General features: G+C 56.8%; 2 protein-coding genes across 2 annotated transcripts; both read right to left on the bottom strand.

Moving 5' to 3' along the window:
- Window positions 1-7143: 7143 nt before the first annotated feature.
- LOC307067107 (metallothionein-1E) lies at window positions 7144-8747 on the bottom strand (the record flags this gene model as incomplete). Its single annotated transcript, XM_079724403.1, has 3 exons — window positions 7144-7235; window positions 7942-8007; window positions 8720-8747. The coding sequence occupies 3 exons, from the start codon at window positions 8745-8747 to the stop codon at window positions 7144-7146; spliced, it is 186 nt and encodes a 61-aa protein (XP_079580529.1).
- A 3104-nt stretch (window positions 8748-11851) lies between these two features.
- On the bottom strand, window positions 11852-18800 carry LOC307066671 (metallothionein-1E; the record flags this gene model as incomplete). Its single annotated transcript, XM_079723891.1, has 3 exons — window positions 11852-11943; window positions 12649-12714; window positions 18773-18800. 3 exons carry the CDS (start codon window positions 18798-18800, stop codon window positions 11852-11854), a joined length of 186 nt encoding a protein of 61 aa, XP_079580017.1.
- Between the last annotated feature and the right edge of the window lie 1348 nt (window positions 18801-20148).

Below are 20148 nucleotides of genomic sequence, written 5' to 3'. Positions count from 1 at the left end.
ATCCTGGGGGGGGGGGGGGGCTATTGCAGGGCATCCACACTCCCCCTGCCAGTGGATCAGTAAATTTGCAATCAAACCTTAACCTCCAGCCTGGAGTGATGCTTGCAAAACCATGAGCCTTTCCCCAAGAGCTTGTTGGAATTCAGCAAGATTGTGTCCCAGTAAAGTCACTGTGAACAGAAGCATCCTAATAGACAGAGTTTATTAAGCCCTAGTGAGGAGCTAGGCCACTCTCAATACCACACAGGGATATCATCTCCTTTTTATAGGAAATGGAGACTTAGAGAGGTCGAGCGACTCATTTAGGATACGCGGCTGGTAAGGGCCACTGTGGTCTGTGAACCAAGACTGCCTGACACCAGCACCCACGCACCCAGCACAGGCTGGCTCCTGAAATCCCCTCTTCACACAGGACACCTGTGGGTGAGTGTGGTCCTGACACTTGGGCCACGTGACTCGTCTTTCTCTTTGACTTTCCATCAAATAGCAAATCCCTCCAGAAGTTGTCAGGAGGACCAGCTCTCGCCATTATTTACAGGTCACTCAGCGCCTCACTCCTTCCTAGTAAATACCACCACCACGTTGTAAATGCAGAATCTGACACTACCCTGCACAGGCAGACATGAAGTCCTTCATCTGGAACCAATTTCCAGGTACTCTGCCTCTTGTTGGGAAGTGGCTGGGCATTACCTACAAATTCCTAGTCACTTTGTGGTTTCCAGTAGCCAAGGGCTGGATTTTGAAGGCAGCGTTCAGCCTGACCTAAAGGAACTTCCAAAGATTCAGAGCCAACTCACCACAGGGAGCTCTCAGGGGTAGCAGGTGTCCTCTCACTGGCACTGGGCCAGCCGAGACGGATGTTCCCTGTGGGGATGGTGGGAAGAGCTACTTCAGGTGTGGGTGATCCACACAGTGGGGCGTTTGAAAGTGTTTTCCGTGTTCAACATACTCCTTTGATGAACTCATGGTTTTTTTTTTAATAATTGAAGTGTAGCTGATTTACAATATTGTGTTAGTTTCAGGTGAACAAACATGTTTTTACTTTTTAAATTTTTCCTGTACTACTCTGATCCTCATACATTTATTCAAATTTATTGAATCAACAATTGGGTTTTGTATTTTGTGTCCTTTGAAATTTTTCTTAGTAGTTCACTTAATTTTATTTTACCAAAGTTTAGGTTTGTGACGTTAGAAAATAAAAACCACAGCTAGAAAATTCACACATCTTTCAGTGCAGGGAGTTTGAGACTTCCAGGTAGGGATTCAGGTAACTGGAGGTGTGATTCCAGCTTCTTTAGAGTCTATGAAGCCTAAAATCTATGAGGACGTGAAGTTAGCCAGGGAAATCAGAGGATGGGAAATGAGGCATGGAGAAGTCACCAACCCTTGCCATGCCACGAACCCTTGCCATGAGAATGGAGGGGACCTTGTATCTGCTCAACACCCTTAGAGCATCTGGTCTAATGCTCTTCCATTTTACGGAAGATGAACCCAGTGAGGGAGTGTGGCTTGTCTTAGGCACTCAGTTTGTGAGGGACTCACATTTTGTTCCAGTACCCAAGTCTCTGCACTTCTCATCCAGTCTCCTACACCAGCCCTGGTGTAGGGCAGGAGCCCTTATTCCCAATGCACAGAAAAAAGAGCCGAGTCGGAAGAGTGTCAACAGCTTTTATTACAACTCACATATTTCATAGGAAAGGGAATGTAGCAATCAAGTCAGAGTTGTATAAAAACACAGGTCGGCCCGTGGTCCTCCATTGACACCTGGGGCAGGCTCTCCGCGACATCAGGCACAGCAGCTGCACTTGTCCGAGGCCCCTTTGCAGACGCAGCCCTGGGCACACTTGGCGCAGCCCACGGGGCAGCAGGAGCAGCAGCCTGGGGAGGCAAGGGCAGCGTGCAGTCGGACCACGCGTTGTCCACAACCACCCTTCCCAACAGCAGGCCTGGCCCCAGCCGCCCTCAGGCCCAGACCCTGAGTTTACGATGGTGTCCTCTGTCCTGAGATAATTGCTCTCAGGCACTAGGTTCAGGTTGCCTGCCCCATCTGTGCCCAGGACAGGGCACAGCGCCTTGGACAGACAGTGAGCAGGGCCTCTGGGGCAAGAGAAAGCCGGCCCCCAGCACCACCAGTGATGTGAGCCACGTCCTCAGGATCAAAGTGGAGGCAAACCCCTCACAGAGTAGCTCCCGCTCGGGATAGGGAAGCTCTGGGTTGCTTCGACAGGAAGGGGCTGCACCAGGTCCGAGAAGCCACACAGGGTCACTCGCTCATGTCCCTACAGTGCTTCAGTCCCTGGGAGGATTCAGAAGCGGGCCTCAGGAGGCAGGAGGACTAGTTCTAGTGACAGGTCTGAGGTTGTTTGTTGGTGACCCGTCTGGGCCTCAGTCTCCCTGTTCTCTAGTGCGCGCCTGGGTCTCGGTCACGTCGAAGGCGATTCCAGCTCTGATTGGGAATCCCTTTCTGGTGAGGAGGGTGCCGGGAAGTTTGGTCTCTCTCCTGCTCCTGCCTGCTGAGCTCTGGGCTCCCTCCTCGCACTCAGCCCACACCCCGCATTGCCAGAGAAGGCCCCGCACACTCACTCTTCTTGCAGGAGGTGCATCTGCAGGCCTTGCAGGTGCAGGAGCCAGCGCAGCTGCAGGAGCCGCCTGCCAGGAAGGGAAAGGCCAGCAGTGAGCAGGGAGAGGGATGCAGGAGCTACAGCAGACGGTCAGCAATGCCTCCCTGAGCCCTCCTCCGTCAGGACCCAGTCCTGGGAGCTCGTGTCCACTCAGGCGGATAGAGAAGCCCCAGCTCGTCTCTTCTGGTCCAAGGAGAGTAGGTCCCCTCCTGATGGGACTCCACAGGGAAGGTCCCAGGCTCCAGACCCAGCCCAGGGTGACTGGGGCCGGGGGCCAGGGCCCATGGCCTGAACCCCAAAGAGGCAGTGTCCCCTCCTCCCATCCAGTCCTGGCAGCTCCGAGGCCTCCTCCAAACACTGGGTCCCGGTCTAGCAATCCCCTGACCAGCTGGGTGACCTCAATCAGGACAGCCTGGAGCCCCCGTGACCTCAGTGTTAACAGAGAGGCAAAGGGAGACTGACCTGCTCCCAGGGGCCTGGCTCCCAAGAAAGCCCCGGACCCGTGACAGGAGTCCTCCTGAGCTCAAACTCAAAACCCTCCCTTGTCGTCCTGTGCCTGGGAAGGGGGCATCCTAAGGCTCAAAGCCAGGGCTCCCTTACCAGTGGGGCAGGAGCACTTGGGGTCCATCTGGAGGAGAAGTGAGGCCCGAGGTCCAAAGCAAGGGGCGAAGCGGCTGCACGGGTCCGGTGGGGGCCGTGTGGGAGCGAGGAGCCCGGGGGCTCAGTTATAGGCCGAGGAGGCGGCCCGGGCGCAGAGGCCCCGCCCCCGCCTTGCACGCGCCCCGCGGGTCCGCGCCCGCGCCCGCGCCCGCGCCCACGCCCGCGCCGTCCGCAGCGCCCTCAGCGCCCTGGGCCGGGCTGTGAGCAACAGGCGGGGCCGAGCGCACGATTCCACTTCGGTGCCGGCTGGAGCGGAGGAACCGGGTGCCGTGCGGTAAGCGGTGTCCCAGCCCCCTGGCCGCCCCTTCCCAATGTGCCCGACGGGAGCAGCCACCCTGTTGGCGGGTTGTGCAGGAATCCAGCTCCCGCGTCCTCCGGTCTTCCCCGCCCCGGGCCCCGCGCCGCCGGCCTGCGGGTCGCCGTTTCCTGCAGCCTGAGAACAGCCCCCGCCTCCCGCTCGTGTCCCTGGCTTGGCTGGAGCCGGGGAGCGGTGTCAGAGACGGCAGGCGTATGTGACCCTCACCACCGTTTCGCCCAGCCCATGTGTCCCCAGGCGTTGCCAGCCCCGGTCCCCACCACGGTCCTTTGGAAGCACGTTTCCGGTACCGTCTCCTGGAACGGCAGCGCGGTGAACATTGCCTTCAGCCGCTAGTCCTCCTCACTTGTGTTTTCCTTTCCTGGAGGGATCATGGCTCATTTCGGCGGGGGCTTCTTTGCCTAAACTTTCCAGGGGGGCTCCTCACTGTAGCCGGTCCACCCCACGCCAGGGTGGAGGTTCCCTAATCATGGGATGCTCCCCAGGGACGGCGTCATTGTAGGTGATAGGCAGCCCTGGCGTTAAATAACAAAGCGAGACAAGTGGATAGTTCCCTTTGAGTAGTCCCGACAGTTACTCACCGTGGAGTCCAGGCCAAGCCTTGTTAATCACTTTTGCTCTTTGAACTGTCACACCAACCGGGAAGGGAGATCCTAGTCAGGAGCCCGTTTCCCAAAGGCCAAAGTACCTACAGTACAAGGAGGCTCCGGAGGCAGGCACACGGTGCTGGGGAGTGGTGCCCTGCTTCTGTGCTTTTGTCGCTTCGCAGCTGAGAGAGGGAGTCAGTGAGAAAGCTCCCCTTTGGCGCAGAGCTGTGTCCTCAGCCCGTCTCTACCATGTCCAGCTCAATCCTGGGGGCGACCAGAGTGACAGAATAGGAATGGATTTATGACTTTGTGGCTACCTTCTGACTCTCTCCTTCAGTAGTGCTCAAGAGGTTTCTTTTGGTATAACGTATTTCGGAAAATCGCTGAAAAGAGAATGGTAAGGAAATCCTGATGCAGGTGACAGCAGAAATGGCAGGATCCTTCTGTATGTGTTAGGAGGACACCGACTGTGTTACTCACGGCTTTCTACCTGTAGTGTCAACGGCTCTTTGCGTGAAGGCAGGATAACCCTCTCAGGGGAACTGGTGCCAGGCTCACAGGGTTGATGAGGACGGCCCAGAGCACAGAGCTAAACACACCATCCTTGCTTGCGTGTCTGGAAGGAGGACAATGTCTCCTAGGCTAATGATAACAAATAAATAAAGAGATAAATAAATGAATCGGTGGTACGATAGATTACTCCCTGAGTGCCCAGTATGTTCTGACCTTCTTTGCATGTATTCAATTCTGTAATCCCGAGAGCCAGACACTGTTATTTTGCCCTTTAGAGCAGAGGAGACTGAGCCAGAGAGAGGTTATGTCACAGGGCTATGTGTGACACAGATGGGACTGGCCCTCCTGCAGGCTGACTGCAGCCCCCCGCCCAACCGGACACCATGTCATCCCATGAAAGGTGAGAACACTGAACACCTGGCACAGAGGCAGCAGTGGGAAAGCCCTGAGCTGGCAGTCAGAGCCCTCTGCACAGCTCTGTGACCTCTGTGGGCTTCAGCCTCCCACCTCTGCAGCCAGGAGCACAGCTGGACTGTCTCCGAAGACCCTTGCAGCCCTGAAAAAGGAGAGGCCGGATTCAGCCTCCAGTGATGTCATAACCGGCCCCATGTGGCCGGGAGGTGAGACAGCTGTGGTGTAGGTGTAGTCCTCTGAGCATAGGCTGTGTGCCCTTGGGTAAGTTGCTTAACCTCTCTGCAATTGGCACCATCACTCCAGACCTTGCAGGTTCACTGAGTCTGTGCAAATGCTGTGGCGGTGACTCGTTCCATGGGGCTTGTTGGAGAACATCCCTACGCCCTCTGGCACTGGATAAGCAAGGTTCCTATCCACCTCTGCCCTCACCATGAGCTTGCTTGCAAACCAGGGAGCCTTTCTCCAGGAGCTTGTTGGGAGCTCAAGGATTCTCTGTGCACAAATGTCAGTGTGGAGAGAGCGATCATAAAGGACACCGTTCGGGAAGCCCGAGCTAGGAGCCAGGCCACTATCTGGCTTATTCCCCCTCATTGAAATTAATCTTTTTTATCGAAAGGAGGAAATGAAATCTCAGAGAGTATCAGTGACTTGCCAGGTCAGGAAGTGGCATGCTGGCTGTGAACCCGAGTGCCTGACACCAACACCCACGCACGCAGAACGGGCCGGCTCCCGAAATGCCCCCCTTCACACAGGGCACCTGTGGGCAATCTTGCTCCTGACTTCTGAGCCACGTGTCTCCTCTTTCTCTCCGAGTGCCCATCAACTAGGAATTCCCTCCCCAGACCGCCAGGGGGCGCAACACCTGAACTATATTACCTGTTCCCTCAGCACACACTTCTTGCTAATAAACAGCACCAGGCCCTCCGCACTGCAGCACCACCATCACTCTGCAGAGGAACACATGAAGTCCTTCTTCTGAAAGCAAGTCTCAGGGAAACAGCTGGGAAATTCCCACCAAATTCAAATCACTATCGGGGTGTCAAGTAGCCACGGGCTGCATTTGAGGGAAGGGAAGATGTCAGCCTGATCTAGGGAGGACCTTGCGAAGATTCAGAGCCAAGGCCCTGCAGGGAGCTGTCACGGGTGGCGAGTGTCCTGTCAGTAGCCCTGGGCAAGCCAAGACTGATGTTCCCTGTGGGGAGGCAGGGGGCAGGGCTGCTCCGGGCGTGTGTGGTCCGCACAGTGGGGCATCTGTGAAGCGTTCCCAGGACTCGGGCACACCTTCCATGTAAGTGCAGCATATGAAAGCGTCCAGCTTTCAGAATTGCTCCTCCACGTATGAAGGTGATTTGACGTGTTGAAGGGAAAAATGGGTGTCACATATAGTGTCCTTTTACATTTTATCTTAGCGATTCTTTTTACTGACCAGGGTTAAAACTGTGGCCGAAAATACAAATAGGTCTTTCCAGGGTGTTTTAGACGCCAGTCCCGTGTAGAAGTCAAACAAGAGGGGTGTGGGATTCCATCCCCTCTGGGTACTTTTCCAGGCTCTCATCACCGAGGACTGAGTTTGGCAGGGGCCCCCAGAGAAGGAAAATGAGAAATGGACAACGTTCTCTGCAATCCATACTCGTAAGGGGAATAGAGGGAGTGTGTCCTCTGTGTGTCCAGTGCCCTATGTCATCTGGCGAGGCTTTCATTTGGAGCTGAGAAACTGAAGCTCAACTTAACCTAAGGGGCTAAGACGCTCCGTGTGCGTGTGTTTTGGGGGGTGGGGGGGTACTCTTTGGTCCAGAGCCGAGGTCTCTGCACGTCCAGTCCAGTTCCCCACGCCAGCCCTGATGGGCACGGCGTCTCTTTGTTCAAGACAGACAAAGGAAGACAGAGCCAGAATAAAGTCAACAACTTTTATTACAACTCACATATATCACAGGAAAAGAAATGTAGCGTCAGGTCCGCTTGTATGAAAAACGGTAAAATGCAGGTTTGTCCTGGTTGCTCTGTTGACACCCGGGGCAGGCTCTCCGCGACATCAGGCACAGCAGCTGCACTTGTCCGAGGCCCCTTTGCAGACGCAGCCCTGGGCACACTTGGCGCAGCCCACGGGGCAGCAGGAGCAGCAGCCTGGGGAGGCAAGGGCAGCGTGCAGTCGGACCACGCGTTGTCCGCAACCACCCTTCCCAACAGCAGGCCTGGCCCCAGCCGCCCTCAGGCCCAGACCCTGAGTTTACGATGGTGTCCTCTGTCCTGAGATAATTGCTCTCAGGCACTAGGTTCAGGTTGCCTGCCCCATCTGTGCCCGGGACAGGGCACAGCGCCTTGGAGAGACACTGAGCAGGGCCTCTGGGGACAAGACAAAGCCAGCCCCCAGCACCACCAGTGATGTGAGCCACGTCCTCAGGATCAAAATGGAGGCAAACCCCTCACAGAGCAGCTCCCGCTCGGGATAGGGAGGCTCTGGGCTGCTTCGACAGGAAGGGGCTGCACCAGGTCCGAGAAGCCACACAGGGTCACTCGTTCATGTCCCTACAGTGCTTCAGTCCCTGGGAGGATTCAGAAGCGTGACTCAGGAGGGAGGAGGACTAGTTCTAGTGACAGGTCTGAGGTTGTTTGTTGGTGACCCGTCTGGGCCTCAGTCTCCCTGTTCTCTAGTGCGCGCCTGGGTCTCGGTCATGTCGAAGGCGATTCCAGCTCTGACTGGGAATCCCTTCCTGGTGAGGGGGGTGCCGGGAAGTTTGGTCACTGTCCTGCTCCTGCCTGCTGAGCTCTGGGCTCCCTCCTCGCACTCAGCCCACACCCCGCATTGCCAGAGAAGGCCCCGCACACTCACTCTTCTTGCAGGAGGTGCATCTGCAGGCCTTGCAGGTGCAGGAGCCAGCGCAGCTGCAGGAGCCGCCTGCCAGGAAGGGAAAGGCCAGCAGTGAGCAGGGAGAGGGATGCAGGAGCTACAGCAGACGGTCAGCAATGCCTCCCTGAGCCCTCCTCCTCCGTCAGGACGCGGCCCTGGGAGCTCGTGTCCACTCAGGCGGATAGAGAAGCCCCAGCTCGTGTCTTCTGGTCCAAGGAGAGTAGGTCCCCTCCTGATGGGACTCCACAGGGAAGGTCCCAGGCTCCAGACCCAGCCCAGGCTGACTGGGGCCGGGGGCCAGGGCCCATGGCGTGAACCCCAAAGAGGCAGTGTCCCCTCCTCCCATCAAGTCCTGGCAGCTCCGAGGCCTCCTCCAAACCCTGGGTCTAGCAATTCCGTGACCTGCTGGGTGACCTCAACAAAGGCAGTCTTGAGCCTCTGTACCCCCCATTCAAAAATAGAGGCTGGAACTCTCTGGCGATCTAGTGGTTAGGGGACAGCGCTCTCACTTCCTAGTGTCTGGGTTCCGTCCCCGGTCAGGGAACTAAGCTCCCACAAGCTGAGTGGTACAGCCAAAAAACAAAAAACAAAAAATAGATTAAAAAAATGCTGTCGCTGCCCTGGCTGGGAAGAAAGCACTGGGTGAACCGTGGCCGTCCACTTGTGCTCAAATTGAAACTTCTTCCTCGTCTAACCCCAGGGACACTGTGTCCTGGGCTGAGAAGCGGGCATCCAAGGCCCAGAGCCAGGGGTTCCTTACCAGTGGGGCAGGAGCAGTTGGGGTCCATTTGGAGCCAAGGCGAGGCCGGGGGTAGAAAGCAAGCGGCCAAGAGGCCCGTGAGCTGGTGGGAGGCGTGTCGAGCCTAGGAGCCTGCTTGCAGTGTTTGTACCCAGAGGAGGCGGCCCGGGCGCAGAGGTCCCACCCCCTCCTTGCACCCGCCCCGCGGATCTGCGCCCGCCCCGCGGATCTGCGCCCGCCCCGCCCGCAGCGCCGGGGGCCCGGCCGTGAGCAACCCCTGGGGCCGAGACAGGATTCTCCCAGTGTACGTGGGTCCGCTCTGCGCACGGAGAGCCGTATTTGGTGCCTGCTCGCCGGTAGGGACTGTTTGCCAGGAGGTGCGCGGTGTCCTAGCCTCCCTGTCCGCCCCTCCCGATTTTCCCGAGGGCGGCAGCCACCTTGTTCCGGGATTTTCCAGCAAGCCAGCCTCTGTATCCTCGCTGTCTTCCCCACCACCGGCCCCCGCGCTGTTGTCTTCAGGTTCCCCCTTTCCGGAGCCCGTGTGCAACCCTAGTCTCGCGCTCCCGTCCCAGGCATGGCTGGATCCTGGGAGTTGTGTGCAGAGAGCGGCGGTGGATGTGACCTTCACCACCAATCCTCCGACTCCCTCTTCCCCCACCATTTCCTGTCCTGGTCCCCACGATGGTCCTTAGGCAGCGTTTCTCTAACGTTTCTCCGTAAGAGCACCGCGACCAACTCAGGCCTCTGCCTCCCATCCTTCCTTCTTTTCTGCACTACTGAATGGATGGATGGGCACACTTGTCCCTGTGCTCCTGGCCTAAACTTGGCAGGGGATTTCCTGATCCTAGCCAGTCCACCCTGCACCAGGATGGAGGTTCCCAAAGGATGAGATCCCACCCCGTGGAAGGGATCATTGTAAGTGATGGGCAGACCTGGCATTAAATAGCAAAGCATGACAAGTGGTTATTTCCCTTTCAGTATTCAGCAGTGGGAAGGGCACTGAGCAGGCAGTCACATCCCTCTGCATAGCTCTGTGACCTCTCTGGACTTTAGTCTCCCATCTCTGCAGCCAGAAGCACAACTAGACTGTCTGAAAGGACACTTCCAGCTCTGAGTAATGATAGGCAGGACTCAGCCTTCAGTGACCTCCTAATCAGCGACCTTTGGCAAGGAGGTGAGACAGCCTTGCTATAGCTTCAGACCTCTGAATATGATCTGTGTGCCCTTAGGCAGGTTGCTGAAACTCTGGGTAGCTGGCGCAATCATTCCAGCCCCTGCAGGTTCACTGTGTTACTGGTTCAATATAGATCAAGTGATAGGAAGGGTGGGCATTGATTTTGTGTTTCTCCAAATGGTGTGGCAGCATTTTATCCTGGGGGGGGGGGGGCTATTGCAGGGCATCCACACTCCCCCTGCCAGTGGATCAGTAAATTTGCAATCAAACCTTAACCTCCAGCCTGGAGTGATGCTTGCAAAACCATGAGCCTTTCCCCAAGAGCTTGTTGGAATTCAGCAAGATTGTGTCCCAGTAAAGTCACTGTGAACAGAAGCATCCTAATAGACAGAGTTTATTAAGCCCTAGTGAGGAGCTAGGCCACTCTCAATACCACACAGGGATATCATCTCCTTTTTATAGGAAATGGAGACTTAGAGAGGTCGAGCGACTCATTTAGGATACGCGGCTGGTAAGGGCCACTGTGGTCTGTGAACCAAGACTGCCTGACACCAGCACCCACGCACCCAGCACAGGCTGGCTCCTGAAATCCCCTCTTCACACAGGACACCTGTGGGTGAGTGTGGTCCTGACACTTGGGCCACGTGACTCGTCTTTCTCTTTGACTTTCCATCAAATAGCAAATCCCTCCAGAAGTTGTCAGGAGGACCAGCTCTCGCCATTATTTACAGGTCACTCAGCGCCTCACTCCTTCCTAGTAAATACCACCACCACGTTGTAAATGCAGAATCTGACACTACCCTGCACAGGCAGACATGAAGTCCTTCATCTGGAACCAATTTCCAGGTACTCTGCCTCTTGTTGGGAAGTGGCTGGGCATTACCTACAAATTCCTAGTCACTTTGTGGTTTCCAGTAGCCAAGGGCTGGATTTTGAAGGCAGCGTTCAGCCTGACCTAAAGGAACTTCCAAAGATTCAGAGCCAACTCACCACAGGGAGCTCTCAGGGGTAGCAGGTGTCCTCTCACTGGCACTGGGCCAGCCGAGACGGATGTTCCCTGTGGGGATGGTGGGAAGAGCTACTTCAGGTGTGGGTGATCCACACAGTGGGGCGTTTGAAAGTGTTTTCCGTGTTCAACATACTCCTTTGATGAACTCATGGTTTTTTTTTTAATAATTGAAGTGTAGCTGATTTACAATATTGTGTTAGTTTCAGGTGAACAAACATGTTTTTACTTTTTAAATTTTTCCTGTACTACTCTGATCCTCATACATTTATTCAAATTTATTGAATCAACAATTGGGTTTTGTATTTTGTGTCCTTTGAAATTTTTCTTAGTAGTTCACTTAATTTTATTTTACCAAAGTTTAGGTTTGTGACGTTAGAAAATAAAAACCACAGCTAGAAAATTCACACATCTTTCAGTGCAGGGAGTTTGAGACTTCCAGGTAGGGATTCAGGTAACTGGAGGTGTGATTCCAGCTTCTTTAGAGTCTATGAAGCCTAAAATCTATGAGGACGTGAAGTTAGCCAGGGAAATCAGAGGATGGGAAATGAGGCATGGAGAAGTCACCAACCCTTGCCATGCCACGAACCCTTGCCATGAGAATGGAGGGGACCTTGTATCTGCTCAACACCCTTAGAGCATCTGGTCTAATGCTCTTCCATTTTACGGAAGATGAACCCAGTGAGGGAGTGTGGCTTGTCTTAGGCACTCAGTTTGTGAGGGACTCACATTTTGTTCCAGTACCCAAGTCTCTGCACTTCTCATCCAGTCTCCTACACCAGCCCTGGTGTAGGGCAGGAGCCCTTATTCCCAATGCACAGAAAAAAGAGCCGAGTCGGAAGAGTGTCAACAGCTTTTATTACAACTCACATATTTCATAGGAAAGGGAATGTAGCAATCAAGTCAGAGTTGTATAAAAACACAGGTCGGCCCGTGGTCCTCCATTGACACCTGGGGCAGGCTCTCCGCGACATCAGGCACAGCAGCTGCACTTGTCCGAGGCCCCTTTGCAGACGCAGCCCTGGGCACACTTGGCGCAGCCCACGGGGCAGCAGGAGCAGCAGCCTGGGGAGGCAAGGGCAGCGTGCAGTCGGACCACGCGTTGTCCACAACCACCCTTCCCAACACCAGGCCTGGCCCCAGCCGCCCTCAGGCCCAGACCCTGAGTTTACGATGGTGTCCTCTGTCCTGAGATAATTGCTCTCAGGCACTAGGTTCAGGTTGCCTGCCCCATCTGTGCCCAGGACAGGGCACAGCGCCTTGGACAGACAGTGAGCAGGGCCTCTGGGGCAAGAGAAAGCCGGCCCCCAGCACCACCAGTGATGTGAGCCACGTCCTCAGGATCAAAGTGGAGGCAAACCCCTCACAGAGTAGCTCCCGCTCGGGATAGGGAAGCTCTGGGTTGCTTCGACAGGAAGGGGCTGCACCAGGTCCGAGAAGCCACACAGGGTCACTCGCTCATGTCCCTACAGTGCTTCAGTCCCTGGGAGGATTCAGAAGCGGGCCTCAGGAGGCAGGAGGACTAGTTCTAGTGACAGGTCTGAGGTTGTTTGTTGGTGACCCGTCTGGGCCTCAGTCTCCCTGTTCTCTAGTGCGCGCCTGGGTCTCGGTCACGTCGAAGGCGATTCCAGCTCTGATTGGGAATCCCTTTCTGGTGAGGAGGGTGCCGGGAAGTTTGGTCTCTCTCCTGCTCCTGCCTGCTGAGCTCTGGGCTCCCTCCTCGCACTCAGCCCACACCCCGCATTCCCAGAGAAGGCCCCGCACACTCACTCTTCTTGCAGGACGTGCATCTGCAGGCCTTGCAGGTGCAGGAGCCAGCGCAGCTGCAGGAGCCGCCTGCCAGGAAGGGAAAGGCCAGCAGTGAGCAGGGAGAGGGATGCAGGAGCTACAGCAGACGGTCAGCAATGCCTCCCTGAGCCCTCCTCCGTCAGGACCCAGTCCTGGGAGCTCGTGTCCACTCAGGCGGATAGAGAAGCCCCAGCTCGTCTCTTCTGGTCCAAGGAGAGTAGGTCCCCTCCTGATGGGACTCCACAGGGAAGGTCCCAGGCTCCAGACCCAGCCCAGGGTGACTGGGGCCGGGGGCCAGGGCCCATGGCGTGAACCCCAAAGAGGCAGTGTCCCCTCCTCCCATCCAGTCCTGGCAGCTCCGAGGCCTCCTCCAAACACTGGGTCCCGGTCTAGCAATCCCCTGACCAGCTGGGTGACCTCAATCAGGACAGCCTGGAGCCCCCGTGACCTCAGTGTTAACAGAGAGGCAAAGGGAGACTGACCTGCTCCCAGGGGCCTGGCTCCCAAGAAAGCCCCGGACCCGTGACAGGAGTCCTCCTGAGCTCAAACTCAAAACCCTCCCTTGTCGTCCTGTGCCTGGGAAGGGGGCATCCTAAGGCTCAAAGCCAGGGCTCCCTTACCAGTGGGGCAGGAGCACTTGGGGTCCATCTGGAGGAGAAGTGAGGCCCGAGGTCCAAAGCAAGGGGCGAAGCGGCTGCACGGGTCCGGTGGGGGCCGTGTGGGAGCGAGGAGCCCGGGGGCTCAGTTATAGGCCGAGGAGGCGGCCCGGGCGCAGAGGCCCCGCCCCCGCCTTGCACGCGCCCCGCGGGTCCGCGCCCGCGCCCACGCCCGCGCCGTCCGCATCGCCCTCGGCGCCCTGGGCCGGGCTGTGAGCAACAGGCGGGGCCGAGCGCACGATTCCACTTCGGTGCCGGCTGGAGCGGAGGAACCGGGTGCCGTGCGGTAAGCGGTGTCCCAGCCCCCTGGCCGCCCCTTCCCAATGTGCCCGACGGGAGCAGCCACCCTGTTGGCGGGTTGTGCAGGAATCCAGCTCCCGCGTCCTCCGGTCTTCCCCGCCCCGGGCCCCGCGCCGCCGGCCTGCGGGTCGCCGTTTCCTGCAGCCTGAGAACAGCCCCCGCCTCCCGCTCGTGTCCCTGGCTTGGCTGGAGCCGGGGAGCGGTGTCAGAGACGGCAGGCGTATGTGACCCTCACCACCGTTTCGCCCAGCCCATGTGTCCCCAGGCGTTGCCAGCCCCGGTCCCCACCACGGTCCTTTGGAAGCACGTTTCCGGTACCGTCTCCTGGAACGGCAGCGCGGTGAACATTGCCTTCAGCCGCTAGTCCTCCTCACTTGTGTTTTCCTTTCCTGGAGGGATCATGGCTCATTTCGGCGGGGGCTTCTTTGCCTAAACTTTCCAGGGGGGCTCCTCACTGTAGCCGGTCCACCCCACGCCAGGGTGGAGGTTCCCTAATCATGGGATGCTCCCCAGGGACGGCGTCATTGTAGGTGATAGGCAGCCCTGGCGTTAAATAACAAAGCGAGACAAGTGGATAGTTCCCTTTGAGTAGTCCCGACAGTTACTCACCGTGGAGTCCAGGCCAAGCCTTGTTAATCACTTTTGCTCTTTGAACTGTCACACCAACCGGGAAGGGAGATCCTAGTCAGGAGCCCGTTTCCCAAAGGCCAAAGTACCTACAGTACAAGGAGGCTCCGGAGGCAGGCACACGGTGCTGGGGAGTGGTGCCCTGCTTCTGTGCTTTTGTCGCTTCGCAGCTGAGAGAGGGAGTCAGTGAGAAAGCTCCCCTTTGGCGCAGAGCTGTGTCCTCAGCCCGTCTCTACCATGTCCAGCTCAATCCTGGGGGCGACCAGAGTGACAGAATAGGAATGGATTTATGACTTTGTGGCTACCTTCTGACTCTCTCCTTCAGTAGTGCTCAAGAGGTTTCTTTTGGTATAACGTATTTCGGAAAATCGCTGAAAAGAGAATGGTAAGGAAATCCTGATGCAGGTGACAGCAGAAATGGCAGGATCCTTCTGTATGTGTTAGGAGGACACCGACTGTGTTACTCACGGCTTTCTACCTGTAGTGTCAACGGCTCTTTGCGTGAAGGCAGGATAACCCTCTCAGGGGAACTGGTCCCAGGCTCACAGGGTTGATGAGGACGGCCCAGAGCACAGAGCTAAACACACCATCCTTGCTTGCGTGTCTGGAAGGAGGACAATGTCTCCTAGGCTAATGATAACAAATAAATAAAGAGATAAATAAATGAATCGGTGGTACGATAGATTACTCCCTGAGTGCCCAGTATGTTCTGACCTTCTTTGCATGTATTCAATTCTGTAATCCCGAGAGCCAGACACTGTTATTTTGCCCTTTAGAGCAGAGGAGACTGAGCCAGAGAGAGGTTATGTCACAGGGCTATGTGTGACACAGATGGGACTGGCCCTCCTGCAGGCTGACTGCAGCCCCCCGCCCAACCGGACACCATGTCATCCCATGAAAGGTGAGAACACTGAACACCTGGCACAGAGGCAGCAGTGGGAAAGCCCTGAGCTGGCAGTCAGAGCCCTCTGCACAGCTCTGTGACCTCTGTGGGCTTCAGCCTCCCACCTCTGCAGCCAGGAGCACAGCTGGACTGTCTCCGAAGACCCTTGCAGCCCTGAAAAAGGAGAGGCCGGATTCAGCCTCCAGTGATGTCATAACCGGCCCCATGTGGCCGGGAGGTGAGACAGCTGTGGTGTAGGTGTAGTCCTCTGAGCATAGGCTGTGTGCCCTTGGGTAAGTTGCTTAACCTCTCTGCAATTGGCACCATCACTCCAGACCTTGCAGGTTCACTGAGTCTGTGCAAATGCTGTGGCGGTGACTCGTTCCATGGGGCTTGTTGGAGAACATCCCTACGCCCTCTGGCACTGGATAAGCAAGGTTCCTATCCACCTCTGCCCTCACCATGAGCTTGCTTGCAAACCAGGGAGCCTTTCTCCAGGAGCTTGTTGGGAGCTCAAGGATTCTCTGTGCACAAATGTCAGTGTGGAGAGAGCGATCATAAAGGACACCGTTCGGGAAGCCCGAGCTAGGAGCCAGGCCACTATCTGGCTTATTCCCCCTCATTGAAATTAATCTTTTTTATCGAAAGGAGGAAATGAAATCTCAGAGAGTATCAGTGACTTGCCAGGTCAGGAAGTGGCATGCTGGCTGTGAACCCGAGTGCCTGACACCAACACCCACGCACGCAGAACGGGCCGGCTCCCGAAATGCCCCCCTTCACACAGGGCACCTGTGGGCAATCTTGCTCCTGACTTCTGAGCCACGTGTCTCCTCTTTCTCTCCGAGTGCCCATCAACTAGGAATTCCCTCCCCAGACCGCCAGGGGGCGCAACACCTGAACTATATTACCTGTTCCCTCAGCACACACTTCTTGCTAATAAACAGCACCAGGCCCTCCGCACTGCAGCACCACCATCACTCTGCAGAGGAACACATGAAGTCCTTCTTCTGAAAGCAAGTCTCAGGGAAACAGCTGGGAAATTCCCACCAAATTCAAATCACTATCGGGGTGTCAAGTAGCCACGGGCTGCATTTGAGGGAAGGGAAGATGTCAGCCTGATCTAGGGAGGACCTTGCGAAGATTCAGAGCCAAGGCCCTGCAGGGAGCTGTCACGGGTGGCGAGTGTCCTGTCAGTAGCCCTGGGCAAGCCAAGACTGATGTTCCCTGTGGGGAGGCAGGGGGCAGGGCTGCTCCGGGCGTGTGTGGTCCGCACAGTGGGGCATCTGTGAAGCGTTCCCAGGACTCGGGCACACCTTCCATGTAAGTGCAGCATATGAAAGCGTCCAGCTTTCAGAATTGCTCCTCCACGTATGAAGGTGATTTGACGTGTTGAAGGGAAAAATGGGTGTCACATATAGTGTCCTTTTACATTTTATCTTAGCGATTCTTTTTACTGACCAGGGTTAAAACTGTGGCCGAAAATACAAATAGGTCTTTCCAGGGTGTTTTAGACGCCAGTCCCGTGTAGAAGTCAAACAAGAGGGGTGTGGGATTCCATCCCCTCTGGGTACTTTTCCAGGCTCTCATCACCGAGGACTGAGTTTGGCAGGGGCCCCCAGAGAAGGAAAATGAGAAATGGACAACGTTCTCTGCAATCCATACTCGTAAGGGGAATAGAGGGAGTGTGTCCTCTGTGTGTCCAGTGCCCTATGTCATCTGGCGAGGCTTTCATTTGGAGCTGAGAAACTGAAGCTCAACTTAACCTAAGGGGCTAAGACGCTCCGTGTGCGTGTGTTTTGGGGGGTGGGGGGGTACTCTTTGGTCCAGAGCCGAGGTCTCTGCACGTCCAGTCCAGTTCCCCACGCCAGCCCTGATGGGCACGGCGTCTCTTTGTTCAAGACAGACAAAGGAAGACAGAGCCAGAATAAAGTCAACAACTTTTATTACAACTCACATATATCACAGGAAAAGAAATGTAGCGTCAGGTCCGCTTGTATGAAAAACGGTAAAATGCAGGTTTGTCCTGGTTGCTCTGTTGACACCCGGGGCAGGCTCTCCGCGACATCAGGCACAGCAGCTGCACTTGTCCGAGGCCCCTTTGCAGACGCAGCCCTGGGCACACTTGGCGCAGCCCACGGGGCAGCAGGAGCAGCAGCCTGGGGAGGCAAGGGCAGCGTGCAGTCGGACCACGCGTTGTCCGCAACCACCCTTCCCAACAGCAGGCCTGGCCCCAGCCGCCCTCAGGCCCAGACCCTGAGTTTACGATGGTGTCCTCTGTCCTGAGATAATTGCTCTCAGGCACTAGGTTCAGGTTGCCTGCCCCATCTGTGCCCGGGACAGGGCACAGCGCCTTGGAGAGACACTGAGCAGGGCCTCTGGGGACAAGACAAAGCCAGCCCCCAGCACCACCAGTGATGTGAGCCACGTCCTCAGGATCAAAGTGGAGGCAAACCCCTCACAGAGCAGCTCCCGCTCGGGATAGGGAGGCTCTGGGCTGCTTCGACAGGAAGGGGCTGCACCAGGTCCGAGAAGCCACACAGGGTCACTCGTTCATGTCCCTACAGTGCTTCAGTCCCTGGGAGGATTCAGAAGCGTGACTCAGGAGGGAGGAGGACTAGTTCTAGTGACAGGTCTGAGGTTGTTTGTTGGTGACCCGTCTGGGCCTCAGTCTCCCTGTTCTCTAGTGCGCGCCTGGGTCTCGGTCATGTCGAAGGCGATTCCAGCTCTGACTGGGAATCCCTTCCTGGTGAGGGGGGTGCCGGGAAGTTTGGTCACTGTCCTGCTCCTGCCTGCTGAGCTCTGGGCTCCCTCCTCGCACTCAGCCCACACCCCGCATTGCCAGAGAAGGCCCCGCACACTCACTCTTCTTGCAGGAGGTGCATCTGCAGGCCTTGCAGGTGCAGGAGCCAGCGCAGCTGCAGGAGCCGCCTGCCAGGAAGGGAAAGGCCAGCAGTGAGCAGGGAGAGGGATGCAGGAGCTACAGCAGACGGTCAGCAATGCCTCCCTGAGCCCTCCTCCTCCGTCAGGACGCGGCCCTGGGAGCTCGTGTCCACTCAGGCGGATAGAGAAGCCCCAGCTCGTGTCTTCTGGTCCAAGGAGAGTAGGTCCCCTCCTGATGGGACTCCACAGGGAAGGTCCCAGGCTCCAGACCCAGCCCAGGCTGACTGGGGCCGGGGGCCAGGGCCCATGGCGTGAACCCCAAAGAGGCAGTGTCCCCTCCTCCCATCAAGTCCTGGCAGCTCCGAGGCCTCCTCCAAACCCTGGGTCTAGCAATTCCGTGACCTGCTGGGTGACCTCAACAAAGGCAGTCTTGAGCCTCTGTACCCCCCATTCAAAAATAGAGGCTGGAACTCTCTGGCGATCTAGTGGTTAGGGGACAGCGCTCTCACTTCCTAGTGTCTGGGTTCCGTCCCCGGTCAGGGAACTAAGCTCCCACAAGCTGAGTGGTACAGCCAAAAAACAAAAAACAAAAAATAGATTAAAAAAATGCTGTCGCTGCCCTGGCTGGGAAGAAAGCACTGGGTGAACCGTGGCCGTCCACTTGTGCTCAAATTGAAACTTCTTCCTCGTCTAACCCCAGGGACACTGTGTCCTGGGCTGAGAAGCGGGCATCCAAGGCCCAGAGCCAGGGGTTCCTTACCAGTGGGGCAGGAGCAGTTGGGGTCCATTTGGAGCCAAGGCGAGGCCGGGGGTAGAAAGCAAGCGGCCAAGAGGCCCGTGAGCTGGTGGGAGGCGTGTCGAGCCTAGGAGCCTGCTTGCAGTGTTTGTACCCAGAGGAGGCGGCCCGGGCGCAGAGGTCCCACCCCCTCCTTGCACCCGCCCCGCGGATCTGCGCCCGCCCCGCGGATCTGCGCCCGCCCCGCCCGCAGCGCCGGGGGCCCGGCCGTGAGCAACCCCTGGGGCCGAGACAGGATTCTCCCAGTGTACGTGGGTCCGCTCTGCGCACGGAGAGCCGTATTTGGTGCCTGCTCGCCGGTAGGGACTGTTTGCCAGGAGGTGCGCGGTGTCCTAGCCTCCCTGTCCGCCCCTCCCGATTTTCCCGAGGGCGGCAGCCACCTTGTTCCGGGATTTTCCAGCAAGCCAGCCTCTGTATCCTCGCTGTCTTCCCCACCACCGGCCCCCGCGCTGTTGTCTTCAGGTTCCCCCTTTCCGGAGCCCGTGTGCAACCCTAGTCTCGCGCTCCCGTCCCAGGCATGGCTGGATCCTGGGAGTTGTGTGCAGAGAGCGGCGGTGGATGTGACCTTCACCACCAATCCTCCGACTCCCTCTTCCCCCACCATTTCCTGTCCTGGTCCCCACGATGGTCCTTAGGCAGCGTTTCTCTAACGTTTCTCCGTAAGAGCACCGCGACCAACTCAGGCCTCTGCCTCCCATCCTTCCTTCTTTTCTGCACTACTGAATGGATGGATGGGCACACTTGTCCCTGTGCTCCTGGCCTAAACTTGGCAGGGGATTTCCTGATCCTAGCCAGTCCACCCTGCACCAGGATGGAGGTTCCCAAAGGATGAGATCCCACCCCGTGGAAGGGATCATTGTAAGTGATGGGCAGACCTGGCATTAAATAGCAAAGCATGACAAGTGGTTATTTCCCTTTCAGTATTCAGCAGTGGGAAGGGCACTGAGCAGGCAGTCACATCCCTCTGCATAGCTCTGTGACCTCTCTGGACTTTAGTCTCCCATCTCTGCAGCCAGAAGCACAACTAGACTGTCTGAAAGGACACTTCCAGCTCTGAGTAATGATAGGCAGGACTCAGCCTTCAGTGACCTCCTAATCAGCGACCTTTGGCAAGGAGGTGAGACAGCCTTGCTATAGCTTCAGACCTCTGAATATGATCTGTGTGCCCTTAGGCAGGTTGCTGAAACTCTGGGTAGCTGGCGCAATCATTCCAGCCCCTGCAGGTTCACTGTGTTACTGGTTCAATATAGATCAAGTGATAGGAAGGGTGGGCATTGATTTTGTGTTTCTCCAAATGGTGTGGCAGCATTTTATCCTGGGGGGGGGGGGGGCTATTGCAG

This window comes from Hyperoodon ampullatus (assembly GCF_949752795.1).
Source record: "Hyperoodon ampullatus genome assembly, chromosome: 18".
In the NCBI taxonomy this organism is placed as follows: domain Eukaryota; kingdom Metazoa; phylum Chordata; class Mammalia; order Artiodactyla; family Ziphiidae; genus Hyperoodon; species Hyperoodon ampullatus.
This window is presented reverse-complemented; position numbering and strand designations above follow the sequence as displayed.